At 38.0% G+C, this 25,772-nt stretch overlaps 1 protein-coding gene across 3 annotated transcripts in view; it reads right to left on the reverse strand.

Moving 5' to 3' along the window:
• Nucleotides 1–1,512: 1,512 nt before the first annotated feature.
• Nucleotides 1,513–25,772, reverse strand: part of GPAM (glycerol-3-phosphate acyltransferase, mitochondrial) — a 29,960-nt gene continuing 5,700 nt past the window's right edge. For 2 of the 3 annotated variants that reach the window (XM_058810283.1, XM_058810282.1), the window contains 18 exons: nucleotides 24,437–24,510; nucleotides 21,441–21,554; nucleotides 20,066–20,215; nucleotides 19,326–19,422; nucleotides 18,160–18,296; nucleotides 16,752–16,851; nucleotides 15,890–16,102; nucleotides 15,394–15,507; nucleotides 13,348–13,433; nucleotides 12,285–12,400; nucleotides 11,408–11,478; nucleotides 10,028–10,292; nucleotides 9,382–9,524; nucleotides 7,973–8,050; nucleotides 7,085–7,225; nucleotides 6,159–6,348; nucleotides 5,991–6,049; nucleotides 1,513–4,810 (listed from right to left, as the gene is read on the reverse strand). In XM_058810283.1, coding sequence (XP_058666266.1) covers nucleotides 4,694–4,810; nucleotides 5,991–6,049; nucleotides 6,159–6,348; nucleotides 7,085–7,225; nucleotides 7,973–8,050; nucleotides 9,382–9,524; nucleotides 10,028–10,292; nucleotides 11,408–11,478; nucleotides 12,285–12,400; nucleotides 13,348–13,433; nucleotides 15,394–15,507; nucleotides 15,890–16,102; nucleotides 16,752–16,851; nucleotides 18,160–18,296; nucleotides 19,326–19,422; nucleotides 20,066–20,215; nucleotides 21,441–21,554; nucleotides 24,437–24,510 — 2,265 coding nt within the window. In that variant the 3' untranslated portion in view covers nucleotides 1,513–4,693. The remainder of the gene's footprint in view (nucleotides 4,811–5,990; nucleotides 6,050–6,158; nucleotides 6,349–7,084; nucleotides 7,226–7,972; nucleotides 8,051–9,381; nucleotides 9,525–10,027; nucleotides 10,293–11,407; nucleotides 11,479–12,284; nucleotides 12,401–13,347; nucleotides 13,434–15,393; nucleotides 15,508–15,889; nucleotides 16,103–16,751; nucleotides 16,852–18,159; nucleotides 18,297–19,325; nucleotides 19,423–20,065; nucleotides 20,216–21,440; nucleotides 21,555–24,436; nucleotides 24,511–25,772) is intronic. The other variant, XM_058810284.1, reaches the window with a different exon arrangement.

Here is a 25,772-nt window from a genome sequence, read left to right on the forward strand (position 1 = left end):
GTTCAGTGAATATTTGAGCCTAATTTACATCATCTGATCTCCATATCTGGGTTTCCTCACATCCCAGGGACTCTGGAAAACATTTAAGACCAAGGCATTGTAAATACTATCAGCTTAACAACCAACATAATTACTGTGCTGGAGAACAACCTTTTCATGCAAATTACACACAGCAATTATGCAATGTGTCTTTTACTGTAATTTTGCACTGCATAATTACATGCACATATATTTATATAGCTAATAGTTACTAGGCAATGAATTAAATAGCTTTTGTTTCTCTAACTGCCAATGCTTTATGACAGATGAAAGCTGAAAATCTTTTTGGGGTTTATGGTCTCTCAGGCCTGAACTCTGGCACAACACACAGTGATGAACATTTTCTGTGTTTCTTTAGAAAAGACAGAAAGTCCTTTATTCTAAAGAAAGCATCAACTATGATAATACCTTCTGGATAATTACATTAACAGGTTGGCCGACTTACAGGAGAATAAATAAGGACAATAATTCTTGCCCAGCAGTGCAAAACACAAGGAACATCTATAAATAAAGACTGAAAAGAAAATCTTTCAAGCAGCAGCTCAGATCAATGTGGATCTTACTTTGAAAACACAGGGCTATTCAAAACACGATGTACCATAAGAGAACAAAGCAGAGAGCTCAAAGCAATGATCCTTCTAAATAAGCCTGACAAGCTTTTATTATATAAAAACTGAATTAAACAAAAACTAAAGATAGGTGCTTTATCTGACATTTGGGATTTCAAAAGACTGAGAAATAGGAAGACATTTACAGAAATAACATAAGGTCATCACCACCAAGAATTGGGTTTAATTCAAGATACTAACAATAATTGAATTCTAAGTTTCCTGGTTCAGCCTAGAGTTGTCAATTAATTGAGCCTTGCTTGCATGTGAACATTGCTAGAGGCCTCTTACAGAATCAGCTGATTAGAACTTTTTTTTTCAATGAAGAGTGAAGCAGCATCCCTCCTTCTCAATTTAGGTAATGATCATCTATGCAGATTTTATTCTATTAAAGCCCCCCATTCCAATTAATTCACATTTGCCTGATGCTGTCACAATTGCTGACAGGTGTTTATTACACTCTAGGTCAGCTTGAAATCACCATAAGAAGGGAAGTCTGCAGCATCAGAGCCATCCCAGGCTGCTGAATGACACACAAACACCCCCATGAGGAGAAGGGAACTGCACAAGAACTCCATGTGCAACAACCTTGCGGGGATGGGGGAACAGAGAGGCAAAATGGCACCCCCACTTTGAAACAAAACAGTGGCTCAGGAGTTGGGATGTCACTTCAACCTGCTTTTTTAGTGTCTCTGCAGCAGCTCATACACTGGTAGAGATACATCTACACTGAGGGATTTTAATGGTTTAATTTCAGAAACTACCTGCACTGTAACAAAGTTATTGAATGAATTATCTCAGTAAGTTATTTAAAAAAAACCACAACAACAAAAAATAAAAAAACACGAGAGGAGCTTGTTAAATGTCATATTAGCAAACAGTTTAATTTATTAAAATGACTCCAGTACACCTCTGTGCTTCTACAACAAACACGCATTACACATAACGGGTAAAACACAGTAATAACATTCTCCAGTCAGCAGTTCCCGGCTCTCAGCACAGAAACACAAAATCCACAGTATCTTACATCACCTCCCAGCTCAACCTTCTGCCACGTGGTGCTTGGGGCACTTCTCTGAGGAGCAGGCAGGCAGCTGAAGGCAAGTGTGTGTCTGTGTTTCCTGATCAGAGGTGGCGAGCGCAGCCCTGTGCTGCCCAGAGCACAGAGCCAAGGCCCTGCCCGGGCCACAGGCAGTGAACCCATGGAACACAGGGAGTGCCATCCCACAGTTCCATCTCTCTAGAAATGGGACAGCTACAGGATGGGCGTGGAGAGGTTAAATTTCTCATAGCATGAAAACACACTGGCCCAAAAAGGTTTGCACACCTGAGTATTATGTTCATAAGAATGACAAGATTCATGTAAGTCTTTATAAAGTCTTAAAATACAGCTGTGGTAATTCAGGGCCAGTCCTTTCTCTTTTACTGGTTAACTTTACTGAAATCAACTCGACCTGGAATTTGAACAGCAAAGCAAACATGAAAAGTTAATAAAATCAGAAGACACTGAGGGTGTAAATACAGTGCAAATGTTGGTTTTAGTCTTTTTGACTGTTACAGTCTGATAATTTTACATTCTGTGCTTTAATTTTAGGGAAAAGCATAGATGTTGTGTCAGAACATACATACTAGCATATATACATGTATACATCATACACACTTGCTGCAGAATGCAAGGGCTTCCAGTGGCATATGATTCATAGTACCAATCTATCACATGCAGGTTTTTTTCCATACAAAACCAAAACAGTTTTGGAGGTGGCCCTCCCCCTGCATATATAAGTATCCATTAATGTGTATTCACATGCATTATTACCAACTCATTGATTTATGTTAACCAGATTTATTTAATTTTTTTTAATGTAAGCTATAAATTATTTTGTTTGCAACACCTAGCCAGAACACTCCAGTGACCACAGTACTCCTGGGTTTTATGGTAACTAATACCTCCGTTGGCAAAACATTCTTAATAAAATGACTCAAGTTTTGTTTGCTTCATATTGCTTCATTTTTTTAAAAAAATTTTATGTACAAACATTACTGTTAGTACACTTCAGATCTGCTGAAGTGCAGTAAACTATGAGAGCTCGTTATTCAGAAGCACCTAGACTCTCTTTGATATTAAATGGATGCCATCAGCAACAAACATTGTATGGAGAATTCATCAGGTGGATGAACAGTGCACATCAGTGAGTATGAGATGAAACTGTTTTCTAAACACCTGGTAGCCTTCACAAAACAAATTATGAGTGATGTAGTCAGTCCTGCTGAGACAGCAGAAGGACATAAGAACACAAGTGACTCAAGGGTCAGTGTTTATCCATATTAATGTAGCTTTGGTTCAGAAATTCTTTAAGTGTTGTAGAGCACCTGGTTTAGTGACAAAACACATGCATCTCACAGTGCTAACAGTATAATGCTAATAAACCATAAACTGCAGCTTTCAAATATGAATAGCATTTAATAAAAAAATTTACAGAAATATTCTTGTTGACAAATGTGCAGTACAAATGCAAGCTCCTTGGCCACAAACTCTAATTGTGTGTATCAGTTTTGTGCTGGCATAACAGTGCAAGTGCTGGGATTCAAGTATGATTTTCCATGTTTATGTTAAGCAACAGAGATTACATGATGAAGTTTGGGGGATTTTCTGCTCACAAGGCCAGGATGTGAGAATCAAGCAAAGCAATGCAGCAAAGGAAATGTTTAATTTCCCTCATCTAGAAGGCATAAAGGAGGGAAAACACATTTCACAAGCAAACCAGCTTCACATACCACCAAGTTATTGCTTCAGTTAAATCAGCTGTACTAAAATACAGGACTACAAGCTGCAATCTAATCTGCTCTCACATGAAGGGAAGATGAAATCTACAGTGCAAGTCCTCCATGAAAAAGGATCAAATTGCAACACCAGAGTCCTGTTCCATAGGACAGAATTCATTCATCATTCAGTTTTGCCTGTGAATTAATTTTATTTGTAAGTCAGATCACAGTCTAAAGTACATTGTTTATATTTCTGTGTTTCTAGAGGTACTACTTCATACCAATTTAGGTCTGCTCAACAACAGAATATAATATGAACACTTGTTTCCAAAGAATTGACAAAATTATTGCTGAAATTTTTAGGGTCAAAATTAAAATTTATTTCACCAAATCAAGACTTTACTTAAAAAAATCTGACATCCTAATAATTAAAAAAAACCAAAACAAAACAAAACAAAAAATAAACCCTGAACTTATTAGGTTTTTTTTTTAATTAAATAATAATCTAAGATTTTACAAGATATTCACATTCAGGCAACTGTCTCCTGACTCATCTGACTGAACGACAGATGCCATAATAAAAGCAAGAACACTACTCACATTCTTCCTGACAGCAGTGATTAGTGCAATTTACCACTGCACGACACAGTTTTAATAGTGCAAGGTGTGCCTGCTGACATTTCTCACAATCACCTGCTACATGATCATTATTCTCAGATGTCTGTACCTGTAATTTTCATTAGAATGTTGGCATTTATGTTAACACTTATGAAAAACTATGGCTTTATCCATGAAGTATATAGCTTGCCTAAGCAAAATTTTTGAGCCATTTATTAAAACAATAAAACTGAATTGGAATGAGTTACTTGGTTAAGCCATAAGCTGTGTTGCCACTAAACTCAAGATCTCAGGGTTAGCTACCGAACACCAATATGTGTACTTGTGCATCTGTTACAGTCTTTAAAAGTTTATTTAAAATGTAACACTGATAATTTTTTTCTTTTTACATCTAAGTCTAATAATTTATCTTATTTTTTGCAACATGTTAAATTGCTTGTATCGAAAGTGTCATCTGAGTATCGCTGTAATACAACAGGACTGGGACTGTAAGAAACCCATAAATGCACACGTAAGAAGGCACTTGTCTTCCAGTAGTTCAAGTCAGAGAAGGCCTTACCCAGACAGTGGCACCTTACAGTTTGAAGGATTAGCAAATGTCCTCAGGCTTTGCCACAGTCTCAAAACATGTCCTCGTGTCCCTGGACGAAGGTGCTGTGTGTGGTCTATAACACCATGAAGCTCATGACAAATTCCAGCAGTTTCTGCCTGTTGCTCTGAGGTAGGAACGTAGTGCCAAGTTCCAAAATGGTGTCTTTCCTCTGCTGAGTCTGCTTGAAAACCTGAAGCACAGCAGGAACACATGTAAGCATCACCCTGTTAAAGGAATCTTTTTTTCTGAGATTAAAATCTTATGGTCTATACTAAGATTTCCCTCATTTACAAGACTTCTTTCTTTTCATTTCTTGAAGGCTTAGATGGCAATGCCTTGAGGTATTATTAGAATTCACTCAAGGTTGAAGCCCTTCAGGGGTTATGGAAGAAAAGAAATTGAGAAATAAGTACAGTGTGTGATAAACAGCCAAATCTCAACAGTGAGGGACAAAACAACCAATCAAAGGCATTCAACTGAAAGTGTAAGCACTGTAAAAAAAAGAATTCAGATGCTATGTTATAAAAGATGCTCAGCAAACATTATCTAGTTCCATTTTTCATTCTAGTTTATCCTGCTGTTGGAAAATGATGGATTCACTATGTGCTTTCCTCACAGCTATTTAGTCTACAGAAAGACAGCTTTACTTGGCCAACTATTGTGGATTATTCAATACCTTAGAATTTAAAGGCAAAAATTTCAAAACCCATACCCAGCAACATTTTGCCTAAATGTCAATACTTTCCAAATTATAATGCTGTATCTTATGTGGCATACAGGAATCCATGCCAGTCTGATGAAAGAAAAACACTTCACTTGCAAAATCTAGATGGGTGATTTATGATTTGAAATACTAGTGGTAAAGTACAATACTGAATATGTATCTTAAAGAAGACCTGTATCCTCATGGAGAACACTGAAGGTGTGTAAGGATGGTTCTGGAGCATCCATCACTGCTAAGCCAAAATTCAATAACTAATGCTTTTTTAAAGATTTAAGTAGACTTCAAAATTAAATTTAGCTGTTACTGAGCACAGAACACGCTCTCAGCCTTTCAATATTGTTCAATAGGGACACAGAGTAGAAGAGAGGAACTTCATTTGCTGTGAATAAAAACGTCTAGTCACCCGTCCATCCATCCAGAGGATTCTTGCCTTCTCAGAGGCAAGAAATGCCCTGTTCTGCAGCTTGTGGTCTCTGTTACAGCCCTCAGCCTAAAGGAAACCAAAATGCTCCAGACCCAAATACATTTCCACAGATATAATCACTGATTTTAAAATGACACTGAACAGATTCCATGAAATGTCCAAATTGTGCTCATTATTGAAATGAAACTCAACAGTCCCCAGCTCTGAGCACAAAACACTTACTCCAATTTCCTTGAAGACTTTCACTGCATTTTTCACATGACTGTAGGTTGCACTCTCAGCTGCAAGAGAGAAAACCCAGAGGTAAACAAACTGAAATTCAATTTGGGCTACCTTGTGGTAGAAAGAACAGAATGAATCAAAGCCAGTTCCAAAACCAGTTTAACATACCATACACAGCAACATTCCTCTCTGTCCTGCTTATTAAGTGCCTGTGTAGCTTCTGAATATATTCAGACTCTAAAACAGGACCACTAAAATTGTGCACAAAGATGACAGCAGAGCTGTATGCCTCCAGTAATGGTCCCAGTAACCTCTGCAGGAAAGTGATGTACTGCTGGTGCTCCTGAGACTGGCTCACCTAAGGAAAGGCAACAAAAGGTTCAGTGACAGAGAGCAGTGGAAACCAGAAATGACCTGCAAGGCATAACATGTTGAAACAGCAACCAAAATAAAAACAAAAGCACAAAAACTTGTACAAAAACAAGTGTGAGGGCACAGCACAAAATGGGAGCATAGCAGAAAAAAGCAGCTTATCACAAGGGACAAAGCAGGCACTGAACATCACAGACCAAGGCTATTTTTTCCTCCTCCAGGGTATTACTATTTTCCCAAGATAAAATTAAAGACATCATGCTGTTCTGCAGCCAGCAGAAGGGCTGCCCTACATTCATAGAGACAGACAGGAGTTTTCATGTGTTAACAAAATATTCTGAAGTGTTTGTGTCAGCTCTGAGAAAACTAGTAATGTATCTAAAATCAACATAAGCAATCTATGAAGTGAAACACAGGCTGAATATAAACACCAGCTGGATGTGCCCCTTGTAGACTGCATGTAAAGAATAAAGCCAAGGTACTTGAGTCTTTATCAGTTTTCAGGACTCTAAACCATTTCTCCTCCACCTCCCTGTAAAAACTGTTCATGTTTCTTTAGCTATTTTCCTCATGTGAAGGAGACAAATGGGACTGTACAAAAATACTAACATTGAAAACCAACAAAAACCCCCCACCAAAAAAAAGTATCAGTACCAGTCCTGAATAAGCAAAGTAATTTATAACTCTCACAAGAAGGTTCAACATTACAAGGAAAATACTACCTTCAGGTAGCAATCTCTCTGCTCCTCTCCAAAATCACTGTCTTCATCTTCCTCATCACTTCTCCAAGATAATGGCTCAGGGAGTTTTTTATTCCACTGCTGCTCTGTAAGACTGGGGCTAACATCCTCCTGATCATCCTGCTTAAATTTCAAAAACAAGGTGGTAAAACAATAAGTAAAACTCCAAATCCAGGCAAGCAATAGGTTTCTTTTATAATCTCATCTGACTTAATGCATTTATTAACCACCATTTAATGGATGCAGGTGAGACTCAATTATAGGCAGCACTGAGAAAAGGAGAGAGAAGAGACATTTGGTGAAAAAGACTAGGTTTTTTTCTTGCTTCCTCCTGGGTGCCAAGGTTTGTTTACTGTGCACAAAAAGAAGTTTATGAAGCAAATATATGCTGAATCAGCTGCCTCCACTCCTCAGGTTTTCTTTGCACTGTGCACCTCTGGCAAACTGCACCCTACAGCCCTGGAACTGCAAGCTGAGGAGGTTTACAGTAATTCTGAGATCAATACAAAGGAATTAAAGAATGACAAAAGGTCTGGACTCCTGACTCGTGTACAGTACAAAGTAAAAAAATCCATGTAGCTATGCTACATTTGAAAGGGCTCCAATAATAAAATAAATCCCAAGTTTCAAGACAGTACAAAAATAGGTGTCTTCCTTAATAGCCTTACTGGTAAAATGAAATTACACAGAGTCATGAAGCATCACAGGCTGACTGTACCCAACTCCCTGACACTTAGGAACAGAGAGTGAAGCAGTCTCAGTCCTGGGCACGTTGTACAAGCTTTCAGTAACAACATATACTCAGAACAAGTCTCACAACTAAGGAGCATAAACCACCCATATTGCAGTACAGCATCTCTGCCACTTTACCTCAGCCACCAGGAGAATGCCATACTGGATCAGCCTTTCCACAGACTCGTGGCAAACTTGATAGATCACCTGGCAAGGCTGCACAACATAAAAGGAATGCAGTGAAAAAGTCACACTCATTACACCCATTATAACAATATCATTCTCCGTTCAGTATAAATATTTTAGATATAGCAGTATTATTTATTTTACACAAGCTTTTAAACTTTTATCAGCATAATCCCACTGCACCACTCTTGTGTTTATCCTGGCAGACATTAAAAAAATTATAGTGAAATAGCATATTTAAAATATGTCCAAGATTTTTCCAAAATGCATTACCACTGGTAGAAAGCCACATTAAATATTCTCCCTTTTTAACAGCTTCTAACCAAATCTTAGTTTGTTAACAGTTCTGGAATAAAATCATCATAATATTAAAATTATTTAAAACTCATAGCAGTGATCTATTTGGAATTTAAAGGAAACTACACTTCCAAGAAATTCTCTCATGTGTTTTGAAACGGAATAAAAAAATCCAACTTCTTTTACATTATTCATAATAATTTAGGAAATATTTTCTTAGTTAAAAAAATAATAATCAATTATTAACTCTGAAAGCAGAAGGATAATATTACTAAAGAACTCTAGCATATGAGCTAACATTACTACCCAGACAAAAATACTAAATTTGGCTTATGCTCCTGTAAAAATGCACAAGTCAAATATGAGTACAAATGTAAGAGCTAATTGAAGAATATCTAGAATTTTAAGTAACTTCTACACATAAGAAAAAATAACATCTAGCACCTAAAATTGGAAGTATGCAGTGTCTGAAAAGTGAGATAATATCAACTCTCGTCAGTGTTTTGTAACAACAAAAACTGAAGTCAGGCCATGTTTAAAATTTCCACTAAGTACCAGGTGTGGCACAACATGAGAACTGCACTCCTATGCAAATAAGGGATATCTTTAGAATATGGAGCCTTACTTCCCAACACAATTTCAACCACCTCTGCAAACTCACAGGAGCTGGGTACTCACAAAGACTTTTGTTTCTTTAGGTAAAAAAATAAATTAATATTTTGGGCAGAATGCAAATACAGCTGTGATGAGCTAATGACAGGAACGATACAAAATAAGTTAGAGATGCTCTCTCAGCTTCCCACAACTCGAGGTGGGCTTCTCAATGCTGCCTTGCTCAGGAAAGGCCTAAAGCACAGCAGAAATGTCCCAGGCCCAGCCCAGCATCACCCACTTCAGCACTGGCAGGAGCAGCAGGTGGCACTCAGTGTGACAGTCACTGATACCCATCACCATCACACTGCACTGACAGTGAACAGATCAGAGCTGTGACACTTGTAGAAAGCATCATGTAATTTAAAAGTAGCAATCAGAACAAAAACTGGACACTTAATGCAATTACTTACCAAAGACACAGAGAATTCATTGGAAAGCAAGTAGCACAAGCTGGCAGCTTTTCTGACCAGGTGCTCTTGACTGATTAAACTGGGAGAAGCACCACTGGTACCATTTCTGTACCTCCTGCTCTGAATCGCATGAAGACTGCAGGCTGGAGGAGAAAGAAACACAGGCAAAGTTTAATTTTCCAAAGAGCTTTATGGCAAAGGAAACATCAAACTTCTGTTTCATTCACTTCTGGGGCTAAAAGCAGTCAAATATTACACATGCCATTCAGGAATAAAGACAGACTTAACCACTCTGTTTCGTCCAGTAACGTCAGATCAAAACAAAATCTCATTAAAATACTGCTCACCAAAACAGAGGTTTTGCCATGTTGGCTCAGCACTCTGATCGTGCCTTGCCTATAGCAGTGACCCCTACACAAATACTTCCAAGAAAGATAAAGGATGAGGGGAAAAAAGAATGGGAACGTTCCTCAAGCACAATACAAGTTTGCTTTAAAACTGTTTGTTAAGGTAAACGTGAGTTGAAACAGGAAGTGAAAATTTGTATTAAAGGAAATAACACGAGGAACTGATGGGGATTTTTGTGCAGATTCCCTGACTTCAAGGGTTACACGAAAGTCTTTCCCTGAAAAACCCCAAAACATACCAATAACAGCCTCTTTAATGAATACATGAAGTATTCCATTGCTGTAGAAGTTGAGCTCAAAGACAGCAGGTATTGTGATGCTGGGAGTGACGAAGAACTCATTGTTTCTGCTCGTGTTTGTGATATTTACACAGTTCCCCAACAAGTGGATGGCATGCATGACAACATCATCTGAGTTCCCTGAAAATCCCAAGTCAAAGTCACGGGCTAGGACCTCCTCCTTCATAGAGAAGAAGTCTTCAACCAGTCTGGAAAGATCAGTTCCCTACAAATAAACACAGAATCAGAGAGTTAAACAATATTTCTGCACAGGAATCTATCAGTAAACCACATAATCAGGTATATATCAAACACAATACACTAACTAATAATCCAAAGCACAACAGTCGTATCAGAAAAACTGATTTTCAGTGAGGTTTTGATGAAGTAGTTCGACATATTTTGAATTACATGCAATTATATTTTACAGCCATGGAACTATTTGGGAATACAAGGTTTTTCTTTGCTTCTTGGTTTATTTCACAGCCTGCAGAGACCTGAATACCTCAAGATACCTCAAGACCATGTCAGAAGTACCATGATTCCATTACCTATGCTTTTAAGTGAATGATCAGTTAGCTGGGAATATTGCACTTAACAGAATGGAACAACTGATGTGGAACGTGAGGAAAAATCTTTCCTCGGGCACCTCCTTTTCTTGTTTTCTCCCAAGATGGAGTCAGATCACATTATAAAACGCTTATTCGATTCCACTATTTTAGGAAATTGGAAAGACTGGACTGATGAGAATGGTAACACTTCCTCCACAAGCAGGATTATACAAGTGACCAATATTTTTCCATTTGTTCTCAGTTTATGTACAATAAAAGCTTCAGATTTGAAGGACTTTTAGAAAAAATACGAAACAAACTTGTAGGATGAAAAAAAATTCATCCAACTTTCATGCACAAGACTTCAGGTAAACATTAGTATCATTCTGCCATTGTGATATAGTATTTTAGTACTGAGGAACAGTAAAATCAATTTGGAAATTAATGGAACAGTTTCTAGAATATTCAGTAGTGTGTTTTGAGATCTAAAAAACAACCCTAATACAATAAATGAAAGCCATGTAATCTTTAAAAAATTGATAACATTTTGAATTACAAAAATCTATTTCCACATGAGCATTTATTATCATCCCATCAATAATGGCTTGTGTTCAAGCACCCACTGCTAACTAAAATATCAGCACTCAGACTACCTGAAATCCACTTTAATTTAAATGCATCTTTCCTTTTTAATCAGTATCATGTAATAGTAAAATCCATACTATTTTTTTCTAATAAGTGAACAAGGCCAAAGCCATGTTTGGCTATTTAAGCAACACAGAAGCCTTACCTGCCTGTGTCTGTACAGCAACAAACAGGCAACAATGTGGGTAGACATCACAGCACAGGACTTGTCAGCAGCTAGAGGTGAACAAGATAAACTTGCTGAGCATCTGAGACATTCCAAACACCATTACACAGTACCCACTATTTAAAAAATAGTCACATTGATGTAGGCACAGAACTGTACCCACTGAATAAAACACAAAGTGTATTATGTACGTCTAGAAACAACTTTAAAATAATCAAAGTAACTTGGACTAAGATGGCCAAATAAAGCTTAAATATTTACTAAGGTAAGTACTGCTTCCTGTGTACCTCTGGTACCACAGACCACAGACCTACTGGCTGAAGCATTCATCACATCATCTACAAAACCTGGCAACACTGGTCCATGCAGCTAGATGAGCTCATGTATGATCTTAAATAATGCCATTAAGATACTCCAATAGCTTTTTATAGGAAGAGACAAGCAATGAGTGCATCAATATGACAATCAAGCACTTCAAAGTACAGAAAGGTTAGTCTACTAGTCCAACAAACTGAATAAAAATCTTCTATTTGATCAGAAAAAGAGTTATTTATTAATAAAAATAAATAAATAAATAAAATTTATTAAACTTTGAAGAGAATGGAGGGAGACAAAGGATGGACAACTGTCAAGATTATGTAAGTCATGAAATGATCACCTGGATGGAGACAATAAGGAAGTGTGACACTACAACACAAAATTCATGCTCTCAGCAAAACCAAACAAGCATCTGACAGCAACCTGCTCCAGTGGAAGGTGTCACTGCCCATGGCAGGGGGGGTTGAAATGAGATGATCTTTAAGGTTCCTTCCTATCCTCATCACCCTATGATTCTGTGATCCTCTTCAACACTTACTGAACAGAATGTGCTCAGCCAAGTTGGATATCAGCTCTCTTCTGAAGGGTTCACTGGTGATATCCCTGGAGTTGGGCAGCGAGGCTTCTGCCCCTTCATCCACAGTATCATTAGGTCTGGATACACAATAAAAATTAACATGATGACATTTGGATTCTGATCAAAATGAAAAACAATATAAACCGATTTTTTTAATGTACGCTTAACATTAACTACAGCACAAAATACCACTACAGTCTGGTGAGGGCAGAAAATGTTATCAGCAAAAAGCTCTACCAGCTTTTCCTGATTATTTCTTTGCACTGAACAACAATCCATGATAAGACTACCAGAAGAAAAGTTGCAAGTTGCAAGCTTTTTCTATGACTACTCATGACTTTGCTGTAACACCAATTGCTCTTTTTCCTTCAACAAATATGGAGAACAGTAGAAAAAACAAATTTGCCTGAAAGACAGAGCCCAGCTTCTCTACAAACTAGAAATGGTCCTTTGTATGGACTTACAACTCTTTAAAGGTACAGAACTGACTTTGCCCCCACCAGGACCACACAGGTTTGCATAACTCCTGAAAAAAACAGCTAAAATGTCTATCTAACAAATGCAGAACTAACCCCTGAGCAGTGCTGCAGTTCTGAGAGTTACCTCCTTGAAAACAAGGAGCACTCACTCATAGGTCCTATTTGCTTTGGAATTATTCCAAAACCTTGTGAAATGTTTGTGAGGTTAAAAAACAAATCCTTTACTTTTCCCTAAGCATGGCATTTTCCCCTCTAAATGATTCCATAAAATTTATAAACAAATCAACAGAGGTTACTAAAAAAAATCAAAAAAAGGGAAAAAGTCTACCTGAATTTATTTGAACAGAGCTCATCAGGAAGAATGTAACTCTTATAATAAATTGCAGTCAGAATTGCCTAAGTTTTGCCCTTTTCTATAAACAATTAGATTACCCATGGGGAGTTCAAGCACAGCTTGGAATGTAATGCAGAACACTAAAAAGATAAACAAACAAACAAATCCCAATCTGTCCTCCCTTTCAACAACACCCCAAACAAATCTCTACCTTGACGGAAGTATAGCCGGTAACAAAGCTTGTTCCAAAGAAAAAGGAGCAGGCACAGGTTTTTGGCTTTGGCTGTTTACATATTCCTGTTAAAAAAAGGCTCATTATTTTTTGTACTTTTTCCACCTTATTCATGCATTCAACTGATACCGCTATTACAGGAAAAAGGCAATTATTCAAAAATGCAACTGATTAAAAATAGCTCACACTAAGAAAGCAGTAATAAGGTCAGGGATATTAGAAGTTTTCAACAGCTTATTCACTTTTTACTTTATTTTATGCAAAAAGTAGACTTCCCACAGCAAGGAATCTGTACTTCATAAAAAAACTTGCAATGAAAACAACACATAACCTCTGTCAGCACCCTGCTGTTAACAACTCCTTTGAGATGAGTTCCACGATTAAATTAATGAGAACTGCCTCATTAACATGAATGAGAACAAAACCTAGCACCCATTTAGAACCAGCATGGAGACTGTAATTATTGCTTACTCCTGCCTTCCTCACACACCATGAGAGAGAACTTCTAAGGAGAAACACTGCTGTACAAAACTCCAGTTGCAAGACACAAACTAAAGCCCCCAGGAAGCAGGCAGGGTACTGCATGCTTGGAATTCCTGAATTCCAAATTTCTCAAAAGCCAAACGCCTCTCCTTATAGGTTAAAATTTACACTATTCTGTTTTCAGGACACTGTGTTCCCTCAGTTTCTGTAAAGAATGGGAAACTAAAGAGCCACTTAACCTGCTGGTCAGGAAAACAGCTCCCTCCCAGGAAGGCTGCTTAAAAGACTTCCACAGCCTCTTTCACACACTCTTCTGCTTCCAAGCCTGTGCTCATAGAACTGCAGATGCCCAAAATTAACCCCCAAAGCTCAAGTGCTTTAGAAAAACCTGCAGTGAGACAACTACAGTTACACTACTGCAAATGTGAGCTAAGGCACACTTTAAGGATTTATGTCATTTATCACCATTCTACAGCACAATAAGGAACACAGGTACAAATGAGACCTGACAGAGGCTGCTGGGAAGGTCCAGAGTGATTAGCATTTCACTAGATTAAGAGGGCAGATAACCCTCTTTTCCTTACACTGATCCAAGAAGAGTTGTTAACTCCCTACCAAGAATAGCCCAAGCCTTCTCCTTTGGAAGTGAATTAGTATCTTTCCCTACTACACTAATTATAATTCAGTGCAGCCAGCCACAATAATTTCATGCTGTGGTAACTGAACCCTCCAAAGCTCTCCAACCCTACTGCTTTTTCTGAGAGAAGTAGGGCAGAAAGAAGAACACCTAATTAATTTGAATAATGTCCTAGTAAGTTGCTGTTGCAGTGCTTAATCTTATTAAAGTCACACTAAAAATAAGGTATACTGTGGCAGAATACAGATTAGTGAAATAGAGATTAGTACCAGCAGATTCTGCAAAGAGATCTGAGAAAATTTAGAGTAAAGGCAGATACTGCCACAATACCCCATTACCTGAGAAACTACAGAACAGCTACAGTGAAGTGCTGTACATAACAGTTGTGAAGTAATAATGATTGATGACTTTCAAAGAATATACATATTTTCATGATATATTACCCATCACACTTTTATAGCTACTAATTTGCTTAGCAGTTTTAAAACTCCAGTGAGATAAATGCCCTTCCTCAACCATTGCAGATGTCATTAAATTACACTGGAAAACAGTATTCAGCTTCCTTCAACTCCAAATGTTGTTCAACTCCAGATGTGAAGAATTACTAGATAGTACAAGGAACATTTTACAGATCACTTGTTAAGCAAACAAATAACCCCACCAGTAAGAATACTTAGACTGTTTCAAAACTAATATATCAACACTGAGACTATTTCAGCTTAATACAGATGCATTAAGTCCAAACACTCATCAAAACTGGGATACTTTTGTCCTGCCAGAATGGACTGCAGCAGATAATGCTAGTGATGATAACTCACAATGAGGAAATCAAAATAAATGTGTCCCACTACTGAAATACCAAAAATGTCAAATATTCAAGAAGAACTTCAAGATATCAAACTTACTCTTAAGGAAAATGGTTGTGCAAAATCTACTCTGACACATCCATAGTTCTTCCGCAGCATTCTGAAGACTCCTCTAGCTATACTCCAAAGACTTTCATTCTTCTTAGGCTTGCCCTAGAAAACATAGGTGGTTGTTTTGCTTTTCTTCCACTTTGCAATTAAAAGGTCATGTTTAAAATTAAAATGCATGCAACAGCAGACAAAGCAAGCCCAAAGCTTTTGACACACCTTATAACTTCAAGTACATCTAGAGAACTATTTTTCTCTGCGGATATCCCCTTGAACATATTACTTGTCATGTCATGAATTTGCATTTAGAAGTGTATCACCTGTACCTCAGCACTCCCTGTCAGAGCCATTTTGTGATTCATGGCTGAACACAAACCCCGAGTCCATGAACAGAGGACTAGCACACTACACTTAAACTGTGTAACACGTTTTCCTGCACATAAGCAGAAAATCCCCTAGGCAAAGCAAGTTGTTTGATTGCTCTTACCAGCTGCTCACTGTTATAGTGACCCTCAATGATGCGATCATAGGAGATTCCCACAGGTATAATGAGGACATCAGGGGTAGCATTTGAGAAGAGAGCATCCACCACCACTGACAGCAGCCCCGCTCTAGCTCCAGATGTCTTTCCACTTCGAGACCGCGTCCCTTCCAAGAATATTTCTAGAAACTGCTGCTGTCTCAACAGTTCTTCTATGTGCTGAACACAAAAAGATTGGAAAAGAGAAAAAATAGGTATCATATCCAATATGATATTGGTATACATATATATAATAACATGTGGAAAAAAACCCCAGTAATTTATGCCTTACACAAGCCCAGACCTATGTGCAACTGAATTTGCATGAATATACAAGCAGTATAATGACATTTGTTCAAACAGCATTTCTAGCAATGGTTGATGCAGTTGATTCACATTCATCTTTCCTTCTGGTTCCCCAGCACATCCCATCTTCCAAGATGCAAATACAGCTACTACACTGAATGGCACAAAGGATTACATCAGCCCATCACAAACAGACTTCCATTGCGCTAAGTGAATCAGTGTAGAGATGCTTCACAACAAAAGACATCAGTGAAACAAGCATAAGTTAACTCAGCATTAATTCCACATTCTTTAATAAGGATTATGCAAGGTGGATATCTGCTCATCCTCAAAAGAGCTGAGCATGCAGTTTTCTTTATTCTATAAATTCAAACCTTCATACAAAAATGAATCCCCTTTTACAGCATAAAACTTAAGACAAATTTAAAGCAATAAATACATCTCCAGAGTGATGGAACCCACTTTTCCCACTTGCTACCCAAGTGAAATGCTACCTACAGAAAAAAAGACAAGAAATACACACCACATAGAGCAAAGCTCTGTACAGGAAATCCTTACGACCGTCAGGGTTCTGATCCAACTTCCGACGAATGAAAAATCCTCCCAGTTTGCGGATCAATGTGCTGCACACCAAAGAAGGATTACACTCATTGATTTCAGCTTGCAGGAAACTACTACATCTCCAACAAACAACTTCTTGCACACAACAGGGATTCAAATAACTAAAATTCTTAAAGACTGAAGTGTACTGCACTACTTGCACATGATGGGACTACACAAATATTTCTCTATTTTACTTATGAACTGGCTTCTTTGCACTGTCTTGCTTCACTGCCCTGACAGGTCACTGACCAGGAGATTCTTGCACACTGAGATGTTGGTGACCCATGTAAGAGTTCACCTGAGCTGGCCCCAGTCCACACTGTGCTGCACAGACTGCACAGCCTGCATGCCTGTGGTGTGACACACACTCCCCTCAGCTGCAGAATCAGCTCAGCCAGCTGATTTTAACAGAGCAATCTGCAGGCAGCTCCCACTTGGCACCAGCAATTACACCACGTGCATGGTCCTGCATTTATCTCACAGTGTAGCAAGAAGTCCCCATGAGGACATCCCTTCTGCTTGACAGAAGCAATGATGAATAGGGCTGTTTTCTTGAAAAAAAATCCTATACTGGCTCAAAAGACCAAAGAGGAGTAGTACACCTTTCTGCAGACAGGATGCTATGTGTGGATCATGGGCCTGCTGAATGCTGCAGAACTCAGGGTGCCCAGTGCCTAAAGTAATGTTAGATTATCTATGCTAACCTTTCTTTATTCTGTTGGCACTAAGAACTAGCATTTCAATTGCTCATTTATATGAATGCCTTTTTCACTGGGATTATTACAGACCAGCACCTACAGGGTCTAAAACACCCTTGAAGTCAAGGAATTACCTTTCTTTCCTCATAATTTCCTATAATATTCAGTCATTCTTTAGATACCAAATATGCCCAAATTCTGTCTCAGTGGCAAAATATTACCTAAAATACCTCAGGCTTTTGAGCCACCAGAAATATAATTTAAACACGGACTCAAGTGGAATAATTTTCCACAAAGTATTATTCAACTAGTACTGTTGCTGCTCGTTAGCCAGCTCACTAAACTGCATCAAGAACTGTCCATTCACAACTCCTTCTCCCATATCATCTTTCCTTTGTCATCTAACCACTTTAAAACTCCAAAAAAGGAATATCCTTTCTCCTTACCCTAAGGCTGTAACAGAGCTTCTCAGAAGGATGTTGTGATGCTCCCTCTCTGAACATGTCATAGGAACCAAAGAAGTTCTACATGATGGCCCAATAAGTCAGATAATTTTACACTTAAGACATTTTGTGCAATAGATCAGATCCCACCACCTCAGTCTTATTTCAAACAAGGAGAGGTTATTACCTGAAGATGGGGATGTTGAGATTGTTTCCTGCAGCAATGTAGGGTGCTTTGATGTTATGGCAGAAAAGAATGAATGTAAGCAGCAGATAGTCAATGTGGGATTTGTGAACAGGCAAAAAGATGAGAGGCAAATTCATCTATGGTGGGGAGAGGAAACAGTAAACAAATCAGTTGGTAAGAAACATGGAATATTACTCCTTTTCTTAAATCCACTGTTGAGATTGCTAGCATCATCTTACCTAAACTGATGTTATTTTTCAGTTACCATAATAGAGTTTGCATACTTCTGGTTTTCCTTCAGCTGGGACAATGAGAACATTTTAGTCAACTTGTCTTTAGTATTAGTTTTCATGGACTGTAGTTTTCAACTGTATCCATTACATTAACAATGTAATCATTGTTAATATAATGGATACAAATACTCTCAGTTTCTTCAGACTCACAGTGCTGAGACACTAATCAAACAAAGTGATGTGGAAAATCCCCACTGACACCAAAGTACTGGTATTTCTATTAGATATTAGCAAAGATTTATGAATAGTGGGTTTCCCAAACACAATATTAAAAAAAAAAACAAAAAAAAAAACCAGAAAAGAACAGGAACTTTTTTATTTGTTTTATTTATCTAATCAATATTGCTAAGGTAAATCCTGCAAGACAAGTTAACTCATTTGAGTATAAAGAAAATGGTAGCATTCAGGAGGTTGGTTGACCAATTTCAATAAATACTGAGAAACTGGAAACAGATTGCTAGTAAGAAATGGGAAAAGATTTTTCTTAAAAGTTTTTATTCCAAATCAAGTAAAAGTAAAAAATTCTGACTAGATCCACTAATTTATTGCAGGCTGCCTCAGCTCAAAAAGCGGAAATGATGTTGGATGCAAGGTCATCTGAGCTAATCATTCAGCCTAATAGTTAAAATTTGATCCTGAATCAAAGGTAAACTCAGAGTTCACATAGTATTTTAGGTTACACAACTCTAGGAGCATATATTTAATCAAGAACACTATTTCACAGTGCTCTTATTGTACTTCAGATACAATACAGTTCTACCTGCAATTGCTTTTCATACTGACTTAGCAGAACTCTCACAAGAAGAGAAGTGCTGTAAATATTAGAAACTACTTCAAAAATCTACCTTACTGGATTTTCCCACCCTCCCTTACCTCTGTTGCTGCTTTGACCATTTCTATTTGACCTCTGTGGATCTGGATATTCCAGAAGAAGCTGTTAAACAACTTCAGTAACACCCAGCCAGTCAACCTAAGGGAAAACAAACACAACTCAAAAAACTTCATTTATTTCTGCCTCTGTTTTATATTGCTTCTGTATGACTAAAGGCAAAGCAGTTAATCTGATAACTTATATTCAAACAAAATTACTATAAAATCCAATTGCTAAACAAGGTTTTGCCTATGGTTAGTAGCCACATTTCAGCCTCCTGCAGTTATGACACAAATCTTGTATCAACCCCAGTGAAGGCTGTGAACTAGGAACATGACAGAGACAAAAATCATCCTTAGTAGTAAATGTAGACACCACAGCAGAAGATTTTATCTAATATAAGACTCTCCCTTGGATATTTATATCTACAAATTATAGCATTGAATAGGCTAATGGAAAAATTATCTTTTGGTCTGTTATGCTGCAGATAGCTGTTCTTGCCCATATGAGCCTGAAATAACAAATGATGCCAATACTGGTCCAAGCCCTAGCACCAAAACTAGGTTTGTGAGAAAAGGAAAAGTTTGTATTTAATCTTAGCATAAAATATATTCCTTCTAAAGGCAGAGGACTTCTGCTGCATCTGAAAATGAAGAACAACTACTATTTTGGCTGGTATTACGCAGAAAGAGCTTGTCCATTCTTCCACTCACTGATAATATTGATGAGACATTTTTCTTACCTGATTAAAGCAGGTGACACATTTGCTACCATCTCCTGGAGAATTTTCCTAGCTTTTTTCTTCACTTTGTTGACAGCTTTAGGATCTGCCTGAACAAAAGTGCCTGGAGTACTTGGCTCAGAAGCTTCATCTACAATGGCCTTCTGGACTCTGACATTAAAAAGTAAAGATTATAAGACAGTCTCACAACAGAAGAGTCCAAAACACAGACAACGACAGCTAGGAATGAGCTACATATTATTACAGGAATAACTTGCAAACATAAAAAGCATCCACACTAAACTATTGTGTACTCCAAATGCATTAAACTTGATTCAGTTTTATAAGCTCTAATTTAAGAGGCAGGTGATGACTGAATGGGCTCAAAGGTGACTACATGAAACACTACATACACAATTCACAGGTACTAATATTAAAACATTAAGTGACTGATAATTTTCTGAAATGCTTAATAAAGATAAAAATTCAGGGGGAACAGGTGCAGTCTTGTTTTTGTTAATGCCTTCTTTTTCCTGCCACAGCAATTTCACATACCTCATTAGACAGATTTATGCAGTTGCTATTTTGAACTTCTAGATTATTTTTGCCCTTGAATTCTCAGTTTTACCAAGTCTAACAAAATTTTATAAGGGCTATTTTCCCCCTTTAAAATATACCCAAGAGACACTAAGTGGCTTTAACACACCCTGACTGTAGCACAACACAGTCTGCTTTACTTTTCAAAAGCAACACTATCATCTTCAGATGTGACTCAAGCTTTAAAAATTCAGGAGAATTAGGAATGCTAATGTAAGCAGTGTGTGCCCTCTGACAAAAGTGGCCTGAAGGGGCAAGCAGGTGGTTGAATTTCTTTGTGTCCAAAGAAAACTGACACCTGAACAGCTGATCAGGGGCTCAAGATGCCATTTAAAGTGAGGCATATGAAACAGAAAACAAGCTCCACAAAACTAAGACTGGGTACTCCATTTTACAGCCTTTTTCCATTTTTTGCTGCACTCTCCAGGTGTACACTCAGCAAACTCCAAAATGCTGCTTTCCTATTATCTGAAATACTGACAATTTCTGATGACTGCAGTATGACTTCAGTGGTAATGACTTGCATGAATTAGATAAACAGAAGTTTGAAGAGCTCTCTTGTATCAATTTATTTTTCTGTGTACTGTCTGCTGCTCCCCCACCACACACCATTCATTTAGAGATTGTAAACCTTAAACTCCCCTCTTTTACTATTCCAACATAAATTGAAAGCTGTGCTAAAGATACTCCATCTACTAGTATTTTAATTAGTCTGATTTTCAAAATTTTCAGTTTCTAAATTAAGGCATATTTTAATGTAGTAGAAATTTTTAAAATAATTAATTTTGTGTTATCTTACCTGCTGCTATTCAGCACATTTTCTGTCAGATTCTTGGCAAACATACCCTTATGAACATCCCTCTCTTGCACAAAAAGCATGTAGCAAAAGCGTCTCGCAAGCCACCCTCTGTACCTACAAAAATATGAATGGTATTTCAGTGTGATCCTCAAAATATTTTGCTTCCAAAAACAACAGCATTAAAAACAACTAAAAATACAATTAAGAAGCAAAAGTATGTAAAATTTTATAAATGGCTGTCTAAAAGCTTCCGTATCATCCAGTAAATTGCCAATATCTTCATGTTATAGACAAAACAACTGATGAATAGCACAAAACATCAGAGCCAACATCTGCACCCCTTCAATTCAGGGTGACGCTGGCCTTGAAACACCCACAGAATCACAGGAGTACAGTGATCAAACCAGCATATACATTTTGTCTGTCCCTGGAACCAACTCGCCAGCTCAGAGAGGCCAAAAGAAGCGATAGTGTGAATTTCCAATTTTTTGCCCCTTTCCACCAAGGAAAGTAAATGCCCAGCTAAGAGGTTTGTCAACTTCTTCAAGGAACACCAAGTCCTCTTGGGAAAGCTGCTCACGTCAGCACAGGGTAAACTCTCACAAACACTTTTGAAAATATGTTTGCATTAGCCATCAAAACTAAATCCACTTTTTTAGTTAGCTTTTCTTCCTTTACAGTGTCTCCAAACACCCAGTCCTATGTGTCTTCTCCATTCCTTCTCCTAGTAAAGTTTTAGCAAGTGTATAACCACAAAATTATTAGTTAATCTCACTACAAATTCAAGGGTTTAAGGTAACTTATGGAGACAGTCCCATTTTTTTAATTAACCCTGTCCTCTACTCTCTCAATCATACAAGCAGAAATCACCTGAGAAAATGTTATTTGGAATTCAAACATCACAGAAGATGCCTGTGACACAGGAATGGCTTACACCCTTTCCCCCACAGGGGATATTCATCACTATTTCTCTCCTCACCTCCCTCATTTACCAGGCCAGCAGTGGACAAGCCACCACTTACACAAACCCAACACCTGGGACCCCCAAACAGCAGAGCTGATGTGATGGGGCAGAATTAACAGCTGGATGAAAAATTAAATTCTGGCAATTTCCAAGTCCAGAGCAGTATGCATTATGCAAAACTCCTGTCCTGAGGTCTGCTGGTGCAATGCCTGGCTGCTGCTCCAGGGAGTGTCCCAGGCTGAACCGTGGGTGACAAAGCTCATGGTGGTTTCCATGCTGGAGCCCCGCCAATGTCTCACCCGCTGTCATCACTCGAGTTACTGATCTTGGCTGTTAAACCTCCCTGCCACACTTCAGTAAATTTATACATGTGTTCAAAACAGCAAGGAAAGATGAGACAGAACTTTTACACTGCAAAAGGCCAAAGCCCTAGAGTGAACTGTAATTAAGATGGGTGCTCATGCATGAGCCATGGGCACAGAGTGGCATGGAATGATCACACAAATTTTTAGACCAGCTATTCGTGCTGTCACAGAAGAAGACTGGTAACCCTTTTTTAATTGCTTTTTTCTTTTATCCCTCTTCTCTTTAAAGTTTGAGAGCCTTACTGATTTTTCTAGAAAGCAAAGGAAAGGATATGCTTTCTGACAACAATATTTTTTGGTAACTATGAACATATCAGAACAGCACACAGCTATTGCAGGGACCTGTCAAGGTACGAAAGCTTCTACATTCATTTTACAGCTTAGACATAATGTAGTTTAATTGGAAAGATCTGGGTTCTGATCATGTAGCAATAAGAAAAGACAAAAATGACATAGAATGGACCAGTCAAGAGACATTTAAAACTGGCAGTTGTACCTCAGATAAAGGCTGTCAGTACAGTTACAGCATGCTGGCAGTTAAAGAGAACCCCTCTTGCTTTCTAAAGCCAGGAAACTGTGACTGTGTGGCCCCATGAGACATCAGAAGATCATTAAAATTGTACATTTTCACACTATAATGACACTATGTTTCTCACTATTCTGAGCTAGATGTGTTTATTTCAGAATAATTCATTAACCCATGTTTTTTTCTTCTAATATTTCTAATTCAAGTAACTTTGACCATTCAAAACCATTCAAGCCTTAGACTTTCGAAAACGATTTTTAAAAAGTTAAACAGTATTTCTGTTATTTTTCTGCATTCTAAACTACAAGCTGAACTCTTAAAAAACCCATAATTAATACAAATTTAATAAAGAACAGCTTCTAACATTAGCTTTCTCCCTCTCAAGCACACACAATGCTGCTTTTCTTTCCCTCAGACACTTTGGCTCATTTCTTTCAGGCTGCTGGCCTCTCTTTGTTTGCTCTGACTCTACAACAAACACTGCAGGACCTACTTATGCTAATGATTGCTGTAAGAAAAACTTAGCAAGCATTATTAACTTTCCAAAGAACAGAATATTTTTGTGCAATTTCCAGTATCTTCATCCCAGAACACAAATGATTCCAACAGCACAAAGACCCATCTTCATTTTTTAGACTTTTTTCATTTATACCACACTTTTCAGAAGCTGCACTCTGCCACTGAGACAGAGAAGAGACAGATTCATAAGACATAATCAGGTTAATTGCCATAAGTGGTAATAGTCAACACCTAACTTGTGAGCCAGATCTGCTCAGTAAATTAAAGGGCAGCCTGAAGTCATTCTGCATAAGGGAATAAAACAGGTGCCCTCAATATTATGCCACAGATGCTGTTGCCACTTGCATGAAAGGAGGAAGAATCTGTTTTGTGAAAAAATTCTGGGTTTTTTGTGAAACAGGTTTGACCCCTACACTCCTTGTCTATAACCCCAAAGGACTTTGCCCAGTTCCCAAATACACACAGCCAGATTTAACAAACATGTTACTGAAGTCAGCACCAAATCTCTGCATTTCAGGACCACAATACATATCAACTCAGTCCAGATCATAATAAACATTTCCCTGTCATAAAATCAGAGCACACTGAATTTTAAAAGTAAAAGAAACACTTGTTACAGTACCTGGTATGTGTCTCATTGATATATATGACATTACGTAGACCCAAAGAAGGAATACTAGAATTGAAGAAGTTATCCTGTAAAACCAAGAAAAAAAAAAAAGATTGATGGACTATTTCATATAAATAGCTTTGTCTGTTACATTCATCATAACATTTAAGATAATGCAATGCTTTTCATTTGCACTAAGCCAAGCCAAAGCCAGAGAAGTGTTGGACCTGCCTATACAGTACAAAAACTCCTAAAATGAAAATGGAATTCTAATCACTATTCCCAAGTCCAATACTTTCAAAGCATTCTCAAGGCTTTACTGTGTGGTTGCACTGGTTACACTCTTCAAGCCACAACATTTCAGAGGATTCTGATGTAATATAAACCAGGACTTGTCATAATACAGAACTCATCTTTGAGACAGAACTTTATTGAGTCACATTGGGCATTACTGTAACCACGAGCATTTGATGCTCAGTCTGTAGCATCCAGTTTGCCAGCAGAACAACAGCCCAAGGATCAGGATATCCATCCATGGTTAGGTGGCAAAACTCCACATTCCTGCTCTGCCTGAACAACAAACTCAGTCCAGCCTTGCAGAACCTTGTTACAGACTCCACATATTAAATGGGATGAGTTTAGAAGCACTTCCACAACAAATATTCCTCAGCAGGAAGACCTAAATTCTACTCTTCCATAGTCCAAGTGAATACCTTGGCCAACAGGCTGATTTCTTTCTACCCAAATGATATATAATGATAAAACTGGTACCTTGCCAGCAGTGAACTACAGCTAAAACTACTGGAATTGTACATGCCAAAGAAAATAAAAAAAAAAAAAAAAGGACAGCAAAGAGAAAGATGGTCACCAGCAACAGCAGAGCTGCAAAACAGCCTCACCACCAATTCTGCAATGGAAGTCAGGTAAGAGTCATTTGTTGGTATTTTGTTTAGGACACACCATTTACCACAAAATTAAAATATATGACTGTCCTATGTAATTTGCAAATCAGGGAGAAGTTATGAGCTACAGTGAGAGCAGAGTCTTCTGCTCCCTGCTAAAGTACAAGTATGCTGTACAATCAAACAATTGTTGCTCTGAGGCCTTAAGAGGAAACTTCCATGTTATGCTAATTTCTTTGACTACACACTGGTGACTTTTTGTGGATGTGATAAGCTGTGTTCTGGCAAAGAGAAGATGACTTGTTCTAGGTCTCCCAAACAATCACAACAAAGTTCAGTACCACCAAATGCCAGTCTATACCTGTCCATAGCAGTGCTCCAAGTGTCAGGTTAAACCTCACTGTGAAACTCATCCTCCAGCAGTACTGTTACACTTAAACTTTTCC

Source organism: Ammospiza caudacuta, chromosome 9, assembly GCF_027887145.1.
Source record: "Ammospiza caudacuta isolate bAmmCau1 chromosome 9, bAmmCau1.pri, whole genome shotgun sequence".
NCBI lineage: Eukaryota > Metazoa > Chordata > Aves > Passeriformes > Passerellidae > Ammospiza > Ammospiza caudacuta.